This window comes from Triplophysa rosa, linkage group LG17 (assembly GCF_024868665.1).
Source record: "Triplophysa rosa linkage group LG17, Trosa_1v2, whole genome shotgun sequence".
NCBI classification, from domain to species: domain Eukaryota; kingdom Metazoa; phylum Chordata; class Actinopteri; order Cypriniformes; family Nemacheilidae; genus Triplophysa; species Triplophysa rosa.
This window is the reverse complement of record NC_079906.1, coordinates 14599694-14614484: the sequence shown is the minus strand read 5'-3', so window position 1 is coordinate 14614484 and position 14791 is coordinate 14599694. Positions and strand designations below refer to the sequence as shown.

Genomic DNA, 14791 nt, shown 5'->3' with positions numbered 1-14791 from the left:
ATAGCAACGAGAATAAAAATATCCCAAAACTTTAGGCATTTATTTATTTTCAGTTTATATTTGAGCAATGTACATTAATTTATTTACCCTTTCAGGTAATAAAAGTTGTCGAGCGCAGAGCGTGTTGACGTCACATCCGCGCTCCGGAAGTTCACGCTCGTCGTTGGCTAAAGCACTTGTGTATGTTGTCGAAGTCCGCGAGAGTCAACTCTCTTTTGTCCGTTCATTTTTTTAACTACAATCCGTGACATTTGCTAACGAACTTAAACACGTGGTGGAGGATCACAATTGAGCAGAAATGGATTCTTCTGGACAAGGTGAGGAGTGGTTTGTGGGGGATTTTTGTGTATTTCTGAGCGGGTGCAGTAAAGCTGAGGGGGTGGTGCTAATACAGCAGTGCAAATAGAATAGATTATAAAAATAATATCGTATAATAAACCTCTCAAACCATTAATGGAATTGAGTATGTTGTTGCTTAGGTTTTAAAAGTGGCTTGAATTGAGTGAAGCCTACTTCAACGGTTGTCGTCGCTTGTAGGTTAACGTACGTACATGTAAGGGTGTGTGAGAGCAGTATTGGTGTCTAACAGCTGATTTTTTACTTTACAGGGATATCTAATAATAGAGGAACAACAAGTACAATATTATTAAACAAAACTAACACGTAGTTATGTGTTTTTTCCGTCTTGCTTACGTTACCATAACAAGTGACGACGTCATTCCTGTTTTACACGTCTGAATTTTGTGCCTCTCATTTTATGGTATAGACTCGTCAATGACATCTACAGGTTTAGCCAGTGGAGGTACTCTACCACCCGGCCTTACAGAGGAGGAGGCAGAAGAAATGCAGCTGGAGCTCACCAAGGTATGTCACACTGCACCCCCTCCACCTTAAAACACTCACCCTAAACCCTTAGCTCCAAAGCTTGATTGCTAGATTGTCAATGTTAGGTGACACAGACCTTATTCTGCCATAGTTTACTCAATCATGTCAAGCCCATTTGATTTTCTTTCTAATACTTGACCAGTGTTGCGAGATTGGGTGGACAATTTCCAGCACAAAGGCTCACTTAAACCTGCCCAGTCCAACAAAAAACAGCCCAACATCTCACTGCCACAATAATGTGATAGAAATGTATTGCCATGTCAATCAACGATGATAATGACCATTTTATCTCCTTAAAACGAAGTATGACAAGGTGACAAAATATAATAAAAAACAAATCAAACGGATCAAACATAGCAAATGCATTAAAGAGAGTTAGAAAATACGACTAATATGTCCAGAAACCACTTTAAAGCGACAATCAAGAAATTAACCAATAACTTGAACCCTCAAAAAATCTGCATCACTATGCAAATGTTTGTGCAAAAAGTGCCCACTAATAATTAATCGGAAAGCAATGCGAGTAGGCATTTTACACTCGTTCATGAACTTCATGCACAGCCAAAAATGTGCAATTCATTGATGCATACTAATAGGACAGAACAAAAAAGAACATCAGCAAAAACAATGTGCTTACCTTTGAGAGTTGCCTTAACATCTGACAGAACTACAGTACATCTTTCGTGAAGTATTTATTGCAGAACATATAATGAAAAATTTAGCAAGTCCAGCAGCTGTCAAGGACGAGTATGCCAGAGCACAGTCTGTATAGTTTAAAGGTGTGCTGATGATGAACAGAAGTAGTATAATCCCATATTCAGTTTGATTTTTATTAAATCATTCAAATGTGCTCTAAATTCAGTTATAGTTATATTTACAAAGTCTTTTTTTCGCTGTGAGATTTAAGTTATTCTTCCATTACCGTGCAACATATATTTGGGCCACTTTGGCATTGCGATCGCTTCAATATACAAAGTCTGGTCCTTTATCGCGCCAAAACCCCGTCACTCATGAGTCATCACATCTCAACGGTAGATTGATTGACATGTCTCCCTATCCCAGACCCAGACCTGATTGGTTAAACTGAACCAATAAGGGCTGTGTTAAGGAATAATGTGTTTATGACTGCACGTTTTGAAATAACTTGACTAAATAAAAGCAAGGAAAAGGCAAGCAAGGAAAAGGAAAGCTGCTTGGGCCGGTTTTTAATTTCATAAGAAGCCCAAATTTTGTCAACCCGCCCAATGCATTTTTCTCCGGTCTAAACCACCCAATCTGGCAACACTGTACTTGACAGGCACTAGCTACTGTCTTATTTTGATATGAAAACAAGAAGTTTAGATATTCAGAAGTTTGGAGGAATGTATTTAATACAGCTTTTGAACCTGGTGAATCTTTATTTCTAAGTGTACCATCCCGTTTAAATTTTACTTATTTCAGAAGCAGGCATATCATTACATCCTTCATTTACAGATTATTCAATCACAATTATAACTCTACACACAATTTATTACCGTTAGTGACATGACAAGTAAACATAACAGTCAATACCAATCAAGTACATAGTAGTATACACATATCTTATATATTGCATTTTTTGTGTGTTAGGTGGATGATGAGATTCAGACACTGAGGCAGGTTCTGACAGCTAAGGAGAGGCACGCCACAGAGCTCAAACGCAGACTTGGCATCAGCCCTCTCTCTGAAATCAAACAGAACATCACCAAAGGCTGGCACGAAGTCCAGTGCTCCAGTGCGTAAGTACTTCCTGTGTGTCACATCTCGTGCTGTTCTAATACTGTACATAAGCTATCTGGATCACTCGGTTGTGCATCTGTTTGAATCTATGATGTATTTACATTATGCACATAAATTCTTCTCTGGAGTCTTTTCTCAGGCTTATCTTTGGTGCTCTTTTACCAGCATCTGAGCTGAGGCCTTTTCTATATATATACACTCACCTAAAGGATTATTAGGAACACCTGTTCAATTTCTCATTAATGCAATTATCTAATCAACCAATCACATGGCAGTTGCTTCAATGCATTTAGGGGTGTGGTCCTGGTCAAGACAATCTCCTGAACTCCAAACTGAATGTCAGAATGGGAAAGAAAGGTGATTTAAGCAATTTTGAGCGTGGCATGGTTGTTGGTGCCAGACGGGCCGGTCTGAGTATTTCACAATCTGCTCAGTTACTGGGATTTTCACGCACAACCATTTCTAGGGTTTACAAAGAATGGTGTGAAAAGGGAAAAACATCCAGTATGCGGCAGTCCTGTGGGCGAAAATGCCTTGTTGATGCTAGAGGTCAGAGGAGAATGGGCCGACTGATTCAAGCTGATAGAAGAGCAACTTTGACTGAAATAACCACTCGTTACAACCGAGGTATGCAGCAAAGCATTTGTGAAGCCACAACACGCACAACCTTGAGGCAGATGGGCTACAACAGCAGAAGACCCCACCGGGTACCACTCATCTCCACTACAAATAGGAAAAAGAGGCTACAATTTGCACGAGCTCACCAAAATTGGACAGTTGAAGACTGGAAAAATGTTGCCTGGTCTGATGAGTCTCGATTTCTGTTGAGACATTCAAATGGTAGAGTCAGAATTTGGCGTAAACAGAATGAGAACATGGATCCATCATGCCTTGTTACCACTGTGCAGGCTGGTGGTGGTGGTGTAATGGTGTGGGGGATGTTTTCTTGGCACACTTTAGGCCCCTTAGTGCCAATTGGGCATCGTTTAAATGCCACGGCCTACCTGAGCATTGTTTCTGACCATGTCCATCCCTTTATGACCACCATGTACCCATCCTCTAATGGCTACTTCCAGCAGGATAATGCACCATGTCACAAAGCTCGAATCATTTCAAATTGGTTTCTTGAACATGACAATGAGTTCACTGTACTAGAATGGCCCCCACAGTCACCAGATCTCAACCCGATAGAACATCTTTGGGATGTGGTGGAACGGGAGCTTCGTGCCCTGGATGTGCATCCCACAAATCTCCATCAACTGCAAGATGCTATCCTATCAATATGGGCCAACATTTCTAAAGAATGCTTTCAGCACCTTGTTGAATCAATGCCACGTAGAATTAAGGCAGTTCTGAAGGCGAAAGGGGGTCAAACACCGTATTAGTATGGTGTTCCTAATAATCCTTTAGGTGAGTGTATATATTTCAATATTTCTGCTTCTAGTTATATGAGAACCTCACAAACTGTTGGAGACTTGAATCGTAGAGTAACCTCATCTAATTTGTGAGTTTTCTATCTTTCGCCTGTTGCCTGGTCTTGTGATGTTCAGTTGCTAGGTGTGTGGATCTGCTTTCGTCTTGTTTCGCTGGTATTCTTATTGTTCCTTTTCTTGATCCTCTCCTAAACAACCGTTTCAGTACTTCCTTTCCCCCATCGTCAGTTTGCCAGCTGTCAATTGAGACAGTAGCTTGCTGCTAGTGTCTGTCAAATGAGGCTATTTGTCCTTTATTTGATTTTCTCATCCGTTTATTTTTACAGTGACGTCTACAAAAAATGCTGTTTGTATTTAATGAAGCTGGCTAACTTTTGATGCTTTGTGATGTTTTCACTTGAACCTTCCTCATTGTAACAAACAAGCAGCACAAAATGAAACTTTCCTGGTAACTTATGCAGATGTACCATACAGTATAGCAATGTGATAGCATATCTAATCTCACACAATACGGGATATCAGATATTAAAGTACATTTATAAAATAAATCAGAAAGTCATGAAGATTATTCATTCTTACCAGAAGAATATAGAATATAGCATTTTTTAGAATATTAATTGGTATCACACACAAACGTCATGATGACGCGTGAGTTTAACACAATAGCTCATGTGTACTTTAGGTTGGCTTGTATGACAGCAGAAGGCACGCTGAGTATTTAGACTTGAAAGAAGTCAGACCTGTTTAAGCAGTCTGTCAGCTTCCCAGTCAGTCTAATTGTTTTTGAAGTGATATGCTGCTTATGGTCAAATGTTTTAAGATTTGTTATTGATTAGTCTTCTTCATTTGATGTTTCCATTATGCACACCATATAAATAAAATATTTGTATGTTAATTCATTTATACTATGTGTAAATGGGTTTTTTGTAGATACCTTACAGCTTCGGCCACACTGGAGGACATTAGCCGCTCTGAAACGTGAGTTTGTTCATTTATTGTTTAACATCTTTCACAATGTTTAGTATCGCATTTTCAGCGAAATCTGACCGACGGACCAAATTATAAATCAATATTAAAATCTTACTGTTATGATAAGGAGTCAGTTTTGAACACTGAATGTTTATGTGCTTGCTGAATGCCTGATTTTTTTTAACAAAAAGAATGCAGCTTTAGGTGAAAACACAGCTTGGATTTTAGTAGATATAATCCATAATATAAAGCTTTTGATCTTGCTTCTGAGAGGAGCCCCTAAACAAACAATACTATAGATTGAGAACACAACAGAAGCAAGACTACAGATTCAAAGACTTTAATCTTTTAACAGCACTGATGTCACTACTCTCAAAGAAACTGAACAACAGGTTTCTCAATGACACTACTCCAGAGTTTCCCTGGTAACAACCAAAAAGATCAGACGATAAATCACAAAGATCGTAAGAGCATGAAAAATCTCCTGAAAAATGTTGCAGAAATTGGTTGTAGATATCATCCTTGTGGGCACAGTGATCTCTCCGGCTCATGGAACTGTCTTTTGTGTTACCAAGATCCTTGGGTGCTAGGCTAACACCCATCTCAGTAATGTGTCTGATATAATATCAATACTGTCTGATCTAGGACACTGAGTATGTATACATACAGTAGAAAGGTCAGGTTGTGCATGTTATGTGGTTTGTGCGCAGGCATGTGCCTGAATGTGACTTGGAGAACACATGATGGGATTTTGCAGTGGCTTAGCCATAATTAAGGTCATTAGTGAACACTCTTAGGGAACCTCTGCGACTGTTTACTTGTTTGGGTTAGCCATGCATGAGTGTGCAGGAGCGAATGTGTGTTTGTAAAAGAATAAGCGCTTATGTATATGCTTGTGCATCTGTGGGTGTAAACAGTATGCTTTGGTTATGTGTGAAATCAGGATGAGAATTTGCATTTGATTCAGGCGTCATAAGATCAGACTGTAGCATCTGGTGTGAATATTCAAGCAGCTGTTCTTCAATAATAGTCCTGGACTTCTTTGTCTTTGATGGTCATCATCATTTATTGCACGAGCTCATCATTAATACAAATAACACTGTGTCTAATGAAGATTCCAAGTCGCCTGTGAAACCAGTTCGTAGAAAACTCCTTGCATGGCGTGATGGGGGTTTTATTACAATAATATGATAATGTTTTTTTTGCAAGTTTTCGCAACTTGCACCTTCAGTTGCATCTCCATTTTACAACACTTAAATCAAAAACGTTAATATGTTGCTCATATGCTCACGATACAACTGACAAGACTCTCTCTTTTTGTAGTTATAAGAGGACTCAGGATACTCTGTCTCAGGCAGGTCAGATGACATCAGCTGCCATCTCCACGATGGGCTCTGCCATCAGAAGCAGATTCGGAGAGATGAGGTGAACCTCACATTCCAACATACCATTTCACCCCTTTCTCTACCATCTTTCAACCGCCCATCTTTCAAACCTCTCGTCCATATCTACATCATTTCCTTTGGTATTTCGGAAACAAGCTATTCAGTGAGATGAAATGTAGGATGGGGGTTGATTTTATCTATCGTGAATTGATTTGTGGTCTATATGACAGATGGTTGGAGAGACGGCGTTGAAAAAAAAGGACTTTAGTCAAACAGTTGTTTCAGAGGCGTTCAGAGTAGTTTTAACATTTTAATGAATTATTACAAATGCAGTAGTTTTTATAATAATAATAATAATGTGCATCAATGAATGATTTACAATGAGAGTAGGAATTTCTTTGAAATTTACAGTGGTTGGTTTTTATATGATGAATTCCACATGAACTTGGACAAATCAGAAGTGACAGCGGTGTTTAATCATATTAGGGCTGCAACAACTAATCGATAAAATCGAAAATGAAATTCGTTGTCAACGAATTTCATTATCGATTAGTTGGTCTGTGACGTCACTTGCGAGCTGCGCAGTTACAAATCAAGCGCGTCTTCTTCCGTTTTAAAATTACTGTTTTAGACGTGTCTCTCCGTGCAGCATGAGCTGCGCAGTTTTAAAGTCAGACGTGTCTCTCCGTGCAGCGCGAGGTACGCAGTTTTAAAGTCAGACGTGTCTCTCGGTGCATGCGTCTCTCCGTGCAGCGAGAGGTGCGCAGTTTGAAAGTCACACGTGTCTCTCTGTGCAGCGCGAGGTATGCAGTTTTAAAGTCAGACGTGTCTCTCCGTGCGGCACATGTTGCGCAGTTTTAAAGTCAGACGTGTGTCTCGGTGCATGCGTCTCTCCGTGCAGCGCGAGGTGCGCAGTTTTAAAGTCCGACGTGTTTAAAGGGGAGAGGTGTTTTAAATGACAAAATTAAAGATTATATTAGTAAAACCCAATTTGTGGCGTTTGCACTTTGCAAAGTACATAATAGGCTAAATACCCTGATTTGGGGGTTTATTTAGTTCAGAGGCAACGAAGTACATTTACTTGAGTACTGTACTTAAGTACACTTTTTGAGTATTTGTACTTAAGTATTGCTTGTAATTTTACTGTACTTCACTACATTTGAATGACAAATATCTCACTTTTCATGGCACAAAAAAATTATTTCCTTGGCCGACCCTCCCCTCGCTCCCACATTTGGGAGAGACTATTGTCAGTTGCTTCTAATATGACACACATGAATCAACTCACCAGGTGTGTTAATTATACATTCACAACATTTTGGAAGAAGGCTAATGAGTTCAGTTGTGTATATTTTTCCCTTTTCTTTTTTTGATTTACTTATTATAAGCAAAAGATGTAATTACATTTTATCCGATTAATCGAAAAAATAACCGGCCAACTAATCGATTACCAAAATAATCGTTAGTTGCAGCCCTAAATCATATTAAAACATATTTTACCCAGCAGTCATAATCCTAGACCTGAACTAACACAGCCAGCAGCCTGTGACTGTCAGTAGTTGTTTTAATGGGATGGGAAATCTCCAGATGGCTAACCTCGATCCGTGTTTAGTTTTGCTAGAACTGTTTGTTTTGAACACCATGTCAAGGAACAGATTGTATTAAAGTGAACTAGTCACTGTTCACGGATAGATTTTACAGGGAAGGAAACGGACTGTTTATTTCTTTGAATGATCAAATTTTCTTTCCTGTTTTTTTTTGTGTCCAACTAACCAGTTGCATTGCTTAGTGCTAACTAACAAACAAACATGGTTGCAAATGTGTGTGACTTACATTTGTGATGTTTTTGCATTTAACACACTCTCTTTAGTGCTCTTTACATAGTGATTTCTGAAATGTTTGTAGACACCTGTCGCACTTAAAAACGCCAGAATGCCATTGTGTTACAATCTGCAAACATTTAACATGCCACATGTTATGCATTGCAAAGTTAGGAAATGCGAATGTAAACTGTATTTGCAGGCGCGTTTTAAACGCATTGATCACAATGCTTGAGTAGACTTCAGTGAAATGCGGTGGTTTCTCTCGGCGTTCTGAGCTGGTTTGTGCGAGTCACATAGACAAACAACTCACGCTCTTATCAGCTCCATCCAGTGCATTTACAGTAAATATGATTACTAGTCGATAATTTCACGCGCTTCCAAGTGTATTCTTCCAATATAATATAATTCAATTATTTGTCAAGTATGGTGACCCATACCCGAAGTGTGACTCTGCATTTAACCCATCCAGAGAGTAGTGAACACACGCACAGCAAGTGGTGAACACACGTACACCCGGAGCAGTGGGCAGCTATCACTGCAGCGCCCGGGGAGCAAGTAGGGGTAAGGTGCCTTGCTCAAGGGCACCTCAGTCGTTGCCCGCCGGCCCTGGGGATCGAACCGGCATCCAAGTGTCTCATAGCAGACCTGTTGTTGTGCAGTTTCTGTTGATGTGTGCCAAGATATTTTAGAAATCTTATTAGAAATAAATAAATGTATAAATAATGAAATGAAGAAGTAAATAAACGTGAAAAAATGTATAATTACACATAAATAGGAAATAAAAGTATAAATACTCAATTTAGTTTTGCTGTTTTACATTTCTTCATGGATTTATTTTTGTATTTATTTATTTTTAATTAAGTCGGGTTTGGAATTCCATATTTAAGCCACAGTTTATCAGTAATATGACATGTGATGGAGTTTTGAAATGTTGCTTTTATTTATTGCTGTATTTTTTTTCCTCATTGCTGCGATCGGGCTCCTCAGGGCTTTACCGTACTCTGGGTAAGAGCTCAATGTGAAACCACACTGACGGTGCTCCTCATCTTTTTGTGGTCCTCTGTATCTATCTAGAATAGATATGGTACAATTTGAAAGACAAATTGAATGTATATGAAACTTTATTTAAAGCTGTTGTCTTGGACATCTTAATAGGTTTGACTCTGAATGTTGTTGTAATTGTAAAACTTGTATTCTTATTTGAATATTTTGTTCTGATGCTCTAATAAGATGTTCATTGTGCTGTACAATCTCTTTCTCTGCTCAACTAACGCTGCCTGCTTGGCTAATGCTTCTCCAACCCGCTCTCTGCAGTAGTAACCTTTCCATGCGTCACTCTTTAAGTATGCCAGCTATGAGGTAAAGTACCAGCCATGGCAGCACTTCTATCAGTTTCCTTCTGAATATTATTATCTGTCTGAACATTCTGTCTTCCATCTGTTGTCATACAGAGGTCAATTCTTAATGAGAATTATTTGAATACACATTTAAAAATACATAAATTGAACACAATATATGACTAGTCTTTATATACTTATCACTGGAGAATAATGCGTGTTTTAGATATAACATGCAGTGCAGGACAAAGATGTTTTAAGGTTTTTGATATGATAATGATGCAGGAATTGCTTTTTCTGCATGGAAAGCAAGAGCCGTACGACTAGCTGTTTAATTCTTTGCATGAATGAAACTCTCTTGATTAGTTATTAATTGTAAAATATCTTCTCAGGAACTCGCCAAGCTTTAAATCCTTTGAGGACAAGGTGGAAAACATGAAGGTTATACCTTTTCATTGTTTTCTGTTTTTGTTTTCATATTAACTCTTTCTTTTTTTCTGATTCAGACCTTGCTAATGTAGTAGCTGTTTCTGTAGCACTGATAATAATTTGAATGTGTGTTTTTTTTTTTACTGTATTACTCAGTCTATCGTCTGTGTTTTGCTGTTTTGTACCCAACAGTACAAAGTAATGGGACGATCAAATGGAGAGAGCTCGCCAACTAGCAACAATGCACCCTTTTGAGCAAGAAGCACAACCAGCAACTGACCTCCGTGAACCCTGTGTAACATTGTAAACCAATTTCACTCATTTAACATCAAATGAATGTATGAACCAAACATAATGCTTTAATACACCGATGCCAACATGCAAAGGAGCGTTTCACTTTCACCCTTGTAAAGGTGTTGTAGCCAAACTGTTAAACAAAACCTCTTAAATATGCATGTGGAAAAGGTGGAGGCCTATTGAAAGAAAGCTTTCTTCTCTATGCACCACATTACCTTCAAATGTAATTTTTTAAAAATGTTTAGTTTAGTGAAACGTTTCTACAACTCTTAGAATGGGCTAAAATATTATAGATTTCTCATCCTGCTACATCGCTATTGTTTATTATTGTTACATGCTTTCTACAATAGTACTGCACTAGTTTTTACCCTGCTTATTAAATGCTTTTACTCAGGGCTAAAGGTGCTACTGCACCAGATTCTCATGTTTGAAGGTTTGTGCTAAATCATTCACATGTAGTGGTTGTTTTGTCTAATTTGAGCTTTCTCCTGTTTTCAAAATGATAATCCTAGAAACTACCTGACGTTTTCTAACAACAAAATGTTACATGATATTGAGTGAATATGTATTTGTTAAACAAGCTAAACACATCTCCTGGTTACTCTTCTAACCATTTGAATCTTTTAACTTGAGTTGAATTGTTCAATAGACTATTTCTTGGTTAACATGAAGGACTGGATTTTTTCTCTTTGATTGCCTGTATTTCTTAGCGTCCTGTCTTGCATATCTTGTTTTTTCCTTTTTCAGTATTTTCAGAGTGCATTAGTAACAACGCAGTTGAGGCATTTGGTGACATGATAGTGGTTGAATTATTTATTTTCTAATCCAATGCATGCCATCAAAAGAGAGGTAATAAATGCAAGATTGGTGTATGTGGATTCATAATGCTTTAACCCACATATTGTGGTGTGATAAAGGTCAGTTTCACTCTGAGGTGATGGAAACCCACTTGTTTTGGGTCGGTTTATTATTTTGCTTTTGATTTTTTGTACTGACTGGGCTGGTGCTGGTGGGAGTACTTGACATGCATTGACCTGTAAAATATGAATGTTACCACGGTGACCTAAACACTGTATCATGATTGATGCTTTACGACTCTAACATGCTTGACTGTTAAGGGTTTATCAAGGACAAATAAATGAAGAAAAACAACACCGTGACTGTTTTTTCAAAGCACACGTTCACGTCATCCATACTGTAACACACAAAATGAACAGCAGGTGGCGCCAGGGGTATCTTAATTTAATTTTTCACATTCGCCCCAAATTGTGTTGTAATTGTTGAATTTTTGTTACATTATAGGCTTTTTAGGGTTATTACTGAAGAAAAAAACAATCTGCCATAGTGACCTAGATAAAATGCGCACTATGTTTTGTTTAGGGGGGATTATCTGCCCTTGTATGTGACAGCTGTGGAAACCCCCACCCTCATCTACGGAACGACATTATTGTTTTGACAGTGTGCCAAGAGAACAAGTCATGCCCATGTTGTCCTGCCAGGGTTCAAACTACTCCGTCAACCCATTGCCAACGACCAAGTCACGCCTCAAATTCATGCTAGCGACCAAGTCACGCCCTCCGGGATGGACAGGTATCTGACGTCACTCTGATAATAAATAGCCCACGCGCTCAGACGGCTGTAGAATCCGGAGCGGACGAGAACGAAGGACCTCGGAGGGTCTCACCCAAACTACAAATGGGCCCCGTCGCCTAGCGTTTACCCGACCAAACTTTGCATCTGGTGCTTTACCAACAACAGCACTCGCCACCTTTAAAAAGTAAGTGAACAAGACACATTTATGAAAATTTTACTTTGATTCATATTATTGTATTATGATTACCATTTAAATAAACAATTATTATTCAAACGTAATACATTAAGTAATATAAATATATTACATTTGAATCATTTCGTTTTAGCACTTAGACCTCTTTGGTAAATTAACCATGGTTTTTTCATAGTAAAAGTATAGCGTGTTTGACAGGTTGTTTCATGTTAATATCGCGATAACTTACAAATATTTACTGCAGTGAGACCATGGTAAATTTGTTACTGTAATTGGTTTATTTTCGTATGAAATCCTTTACTGTCTTATGAGTTTATTTGGTTTTAGTGGATATCGTTATTGTGTGTCTTGTATTTGTATGTAACACAGAAGGGCATTAACTGGTCACGTGGTAAACCTCTTTGTAAACTTGTGAAATATTAAAGCCACACAAATAAAGCTCAACCTGTAACTGGGTAGTTGACAAATTAATATGCAAATTTGTCCTATGGTGTGATGGCAAAAATGTAGAAAAAAACAATGAAAAAAACTACTCTTAAGCTATTTTATATGATAAATATAAATATAATTTATATAAATCAATGTAATATTAACAGTTTGTTTTCTAAATGTTGCTATGTCACACCATAGGACACATGTACGATTTATTCATCAACTTCCAAACTACTATGTATTTTATGGTGTGTTTTCGTTCAGTACACTTACCTTTAAATCATTTTATTTCACCGTGAGGTAGAGTTGCACTAATTTTGTGTGCATGTCTGGAAAATTACAGACATATTTTGGGTTGGTCTTCCCTTAAGTGTTTAAAGTAGCTGCCTACAGTCCCTCCTTATTGGATAACAGGGTAGTGCACGCATTCAACTCGTGAATGTAGTGTGCCATGAAATAAGAGCATGTCGGTGCTCGCTGAGTAATGCTGCTCTATTGCAAAGTGACAGCTGCCGAATTATCATCACATCACTATCTGGAAAAGTAAAGAGAGTAAGAGAGAAATGAGCGCGTACAGTTTCAGTAGAACCTTCTCCTGTTCTTTCACATGTCATATATAATGACTTAAATTTAATACTGTTCTGTGCTCCATTGCACAGTCATCAGTACCAAAAATACACACGCTTAATGCTTTCCTATGTGACTCAGAGTGCACAGAATAATATGCATGTTTCAGCATGTTGATTGACCTGCCCATGTGTGAGATCTTTGCAGGGTTAAAACCCTGGTTGCCAGTCATGTGACACGGCACAGATTGTTTGGGCATCAGAGATGTTTTCCAGACTGCACTAGGCTTTAAAAGGCCACATTGGTTTCATGCAACTGTCGTCATTTGGCTTGCACAGAAACATTGCTGAAAACATTTTTTTTACAGGTCTTCCATCTTTCCATCTTCCACACGGTTGACATTTATAGGACGGTAAAATGGCAGCAATTCCATCTAGTGGTTCACTTGTCGCCACCCATGACTACTACCGAAGTGAGTTGGACTTTTTGATTTTATTTTGTTCCACATTATTATACATTTAAACAAAACAACACTTGTGCTGTATATTCTCAGTAAGTTAGAAGCGTAATTTTATAAAGCAGTGAATGAACTATTTTTGTTGTGCTTCTTTGCAGGGCGCATTGGATCTACATCAAGCAACAGTTCCTGTGGCAGTTCGGAGTACACGGGGGAGGTCATTCCACACCCACCAGGTATCTGAAGATGTTTATATATAAATTAAGGAATGGAAAATGTATGAATGGAATGAATGAATGAATGAATGAATGAATGAATGAATGAATGAATGAATGAATGAATGAATGAAAGGAAAATCTAATTGTGGTATCTAATGGCAGGTCTAACACGTCAGGACTCTGGCCACTGGTGGGCCAGCTTCTTCTTTGGGAAACAGAACCAACCGAATGGATTTGAAGCCCAGCAGAAGTAAGTTAAAGAACATTTTTGTGTTTAGCTTAACCCTGATCCTGTCCTGTGCATTTGTAAGATTGTTTGTTGGTTTTGATTGGCAGGGCTGGTACCTACACAGTAACAAATGGCCAGGTGACCTGTGTTGCCCGAGAGATTGTGATGAAAAGAAAAATGAGCGGAAGCAGTGACTCTGGGAAAGAGCCTGGATCTCCCCTTCCTTCGTAAAACCACCCCCAAGGGTGCCACACCCTTCACCTCATCCTGGAGTCACCATGGGTAGACTTTGGCAACGGAGGCTCCATTTTTTTATTTTGTAAAAACTGGCTGCTTTTATATCATGTTAAATTGCTGTTTGTTATTTATGACCAAATCAAAGCTGTTAACATAAAAGCCTAAACTGCTTTTTCACACAGCGTTTTAGTGTAAACCCATTGTATTATGGGGTGTAATTGTTTATTTGAGATATATAAATAAATGACTGACTGACTGCAGCCCATAATATGGTGTGATGTCAAGATGTGTTGTTTCTATTTCTCCTATATAATATAGTTACACATTATTTGAAGTTTGTGTGAAACGAATAAAATTAAGATGTGCAGTTCCTTTGGAATAGATGAGGCTATGTTAAAAGAAGAACGGCTGGTTACTGTATATTGATTAGTACTAAACTGTATCTGGTAACTGACTCTGCCCTTCTACATGAGATCCTGGCAGCCAGCCATGCTCAAGACATTTGGAATTAAACAGGCTTTGAAGTGATTAAAACAGTGCTAAGATTGG

The 14791-nt window shown here is 38.4% G+C and overlaps 2 protein-coding genes across 5 annotated transcripts; both read left to right on the top strand.

Annotated features, from left to right (window-relative positions):
- The first annotated feature begins 142 nt into the window (after positions 1-142).
- On the top strand, positions 143-11500 carry tpd52l2a (tpd52 like 2a). 4 transcript variants are annotated; one of them, XM_057356676.1, is made up of 9 exons: positions 143-317; positions 767-864; positions 2494-2642; positions 5007-5054; positions 6369-6470; positions 9241-9258; positions 9568-9612; positions 9983-10031; positions 10212-11499. In XM_057356676.1, exons 1-9 carry the CDS (start codon positions 299-301, stop codon positions 10272-10274), a joined length of 591 nt encoding a protein of 196 aa, XP_057212659.1. In that variant the 5' UTR covers positions 143-298; the 3' UTR covers positions 10275-11499. The 4 variants fall into 4 exon arrangements, with proteins under 4 accessions (XP_057212659.1, XP_057212663.1, XP_057212662.1 ...); XM_057356680.1 differs by lacking the exons at positions 9241-9258; positions 9568-9612 and adding an exon at positions 4088-4147 and having other exon boundaries at positions 10212-11500; XM_057356679.1 differs by lacking the exon at positions 9983-10031.
- Positions 11501-11940: 440 nt separating this feature from the next.
- ppdpfa (pancreatic progenitor cell differentiation and proliferation factor a) lies at positions 11941-14510 on the top strand. Its single transcript, XM_057356681.1, has 5 exons — positions 11941-12093; positions 13469-13573; positions 13717-13794; positions 13939-14026; positions 14113-14510. The coding sequence occupies exons 2-5, from the start codon at positions 13519-13521 to the stop codon at positions 14234-14236; spliced, it is 345 nt and encodes a 114-aa protein (XP_057212664.1). The 5' UTR covers positions 11941-12093; positions 13469-13518; the 3' UTR covers positions 14237-14510.
- Positions 14511-14791: the final 281 nt, after the last annotated feature.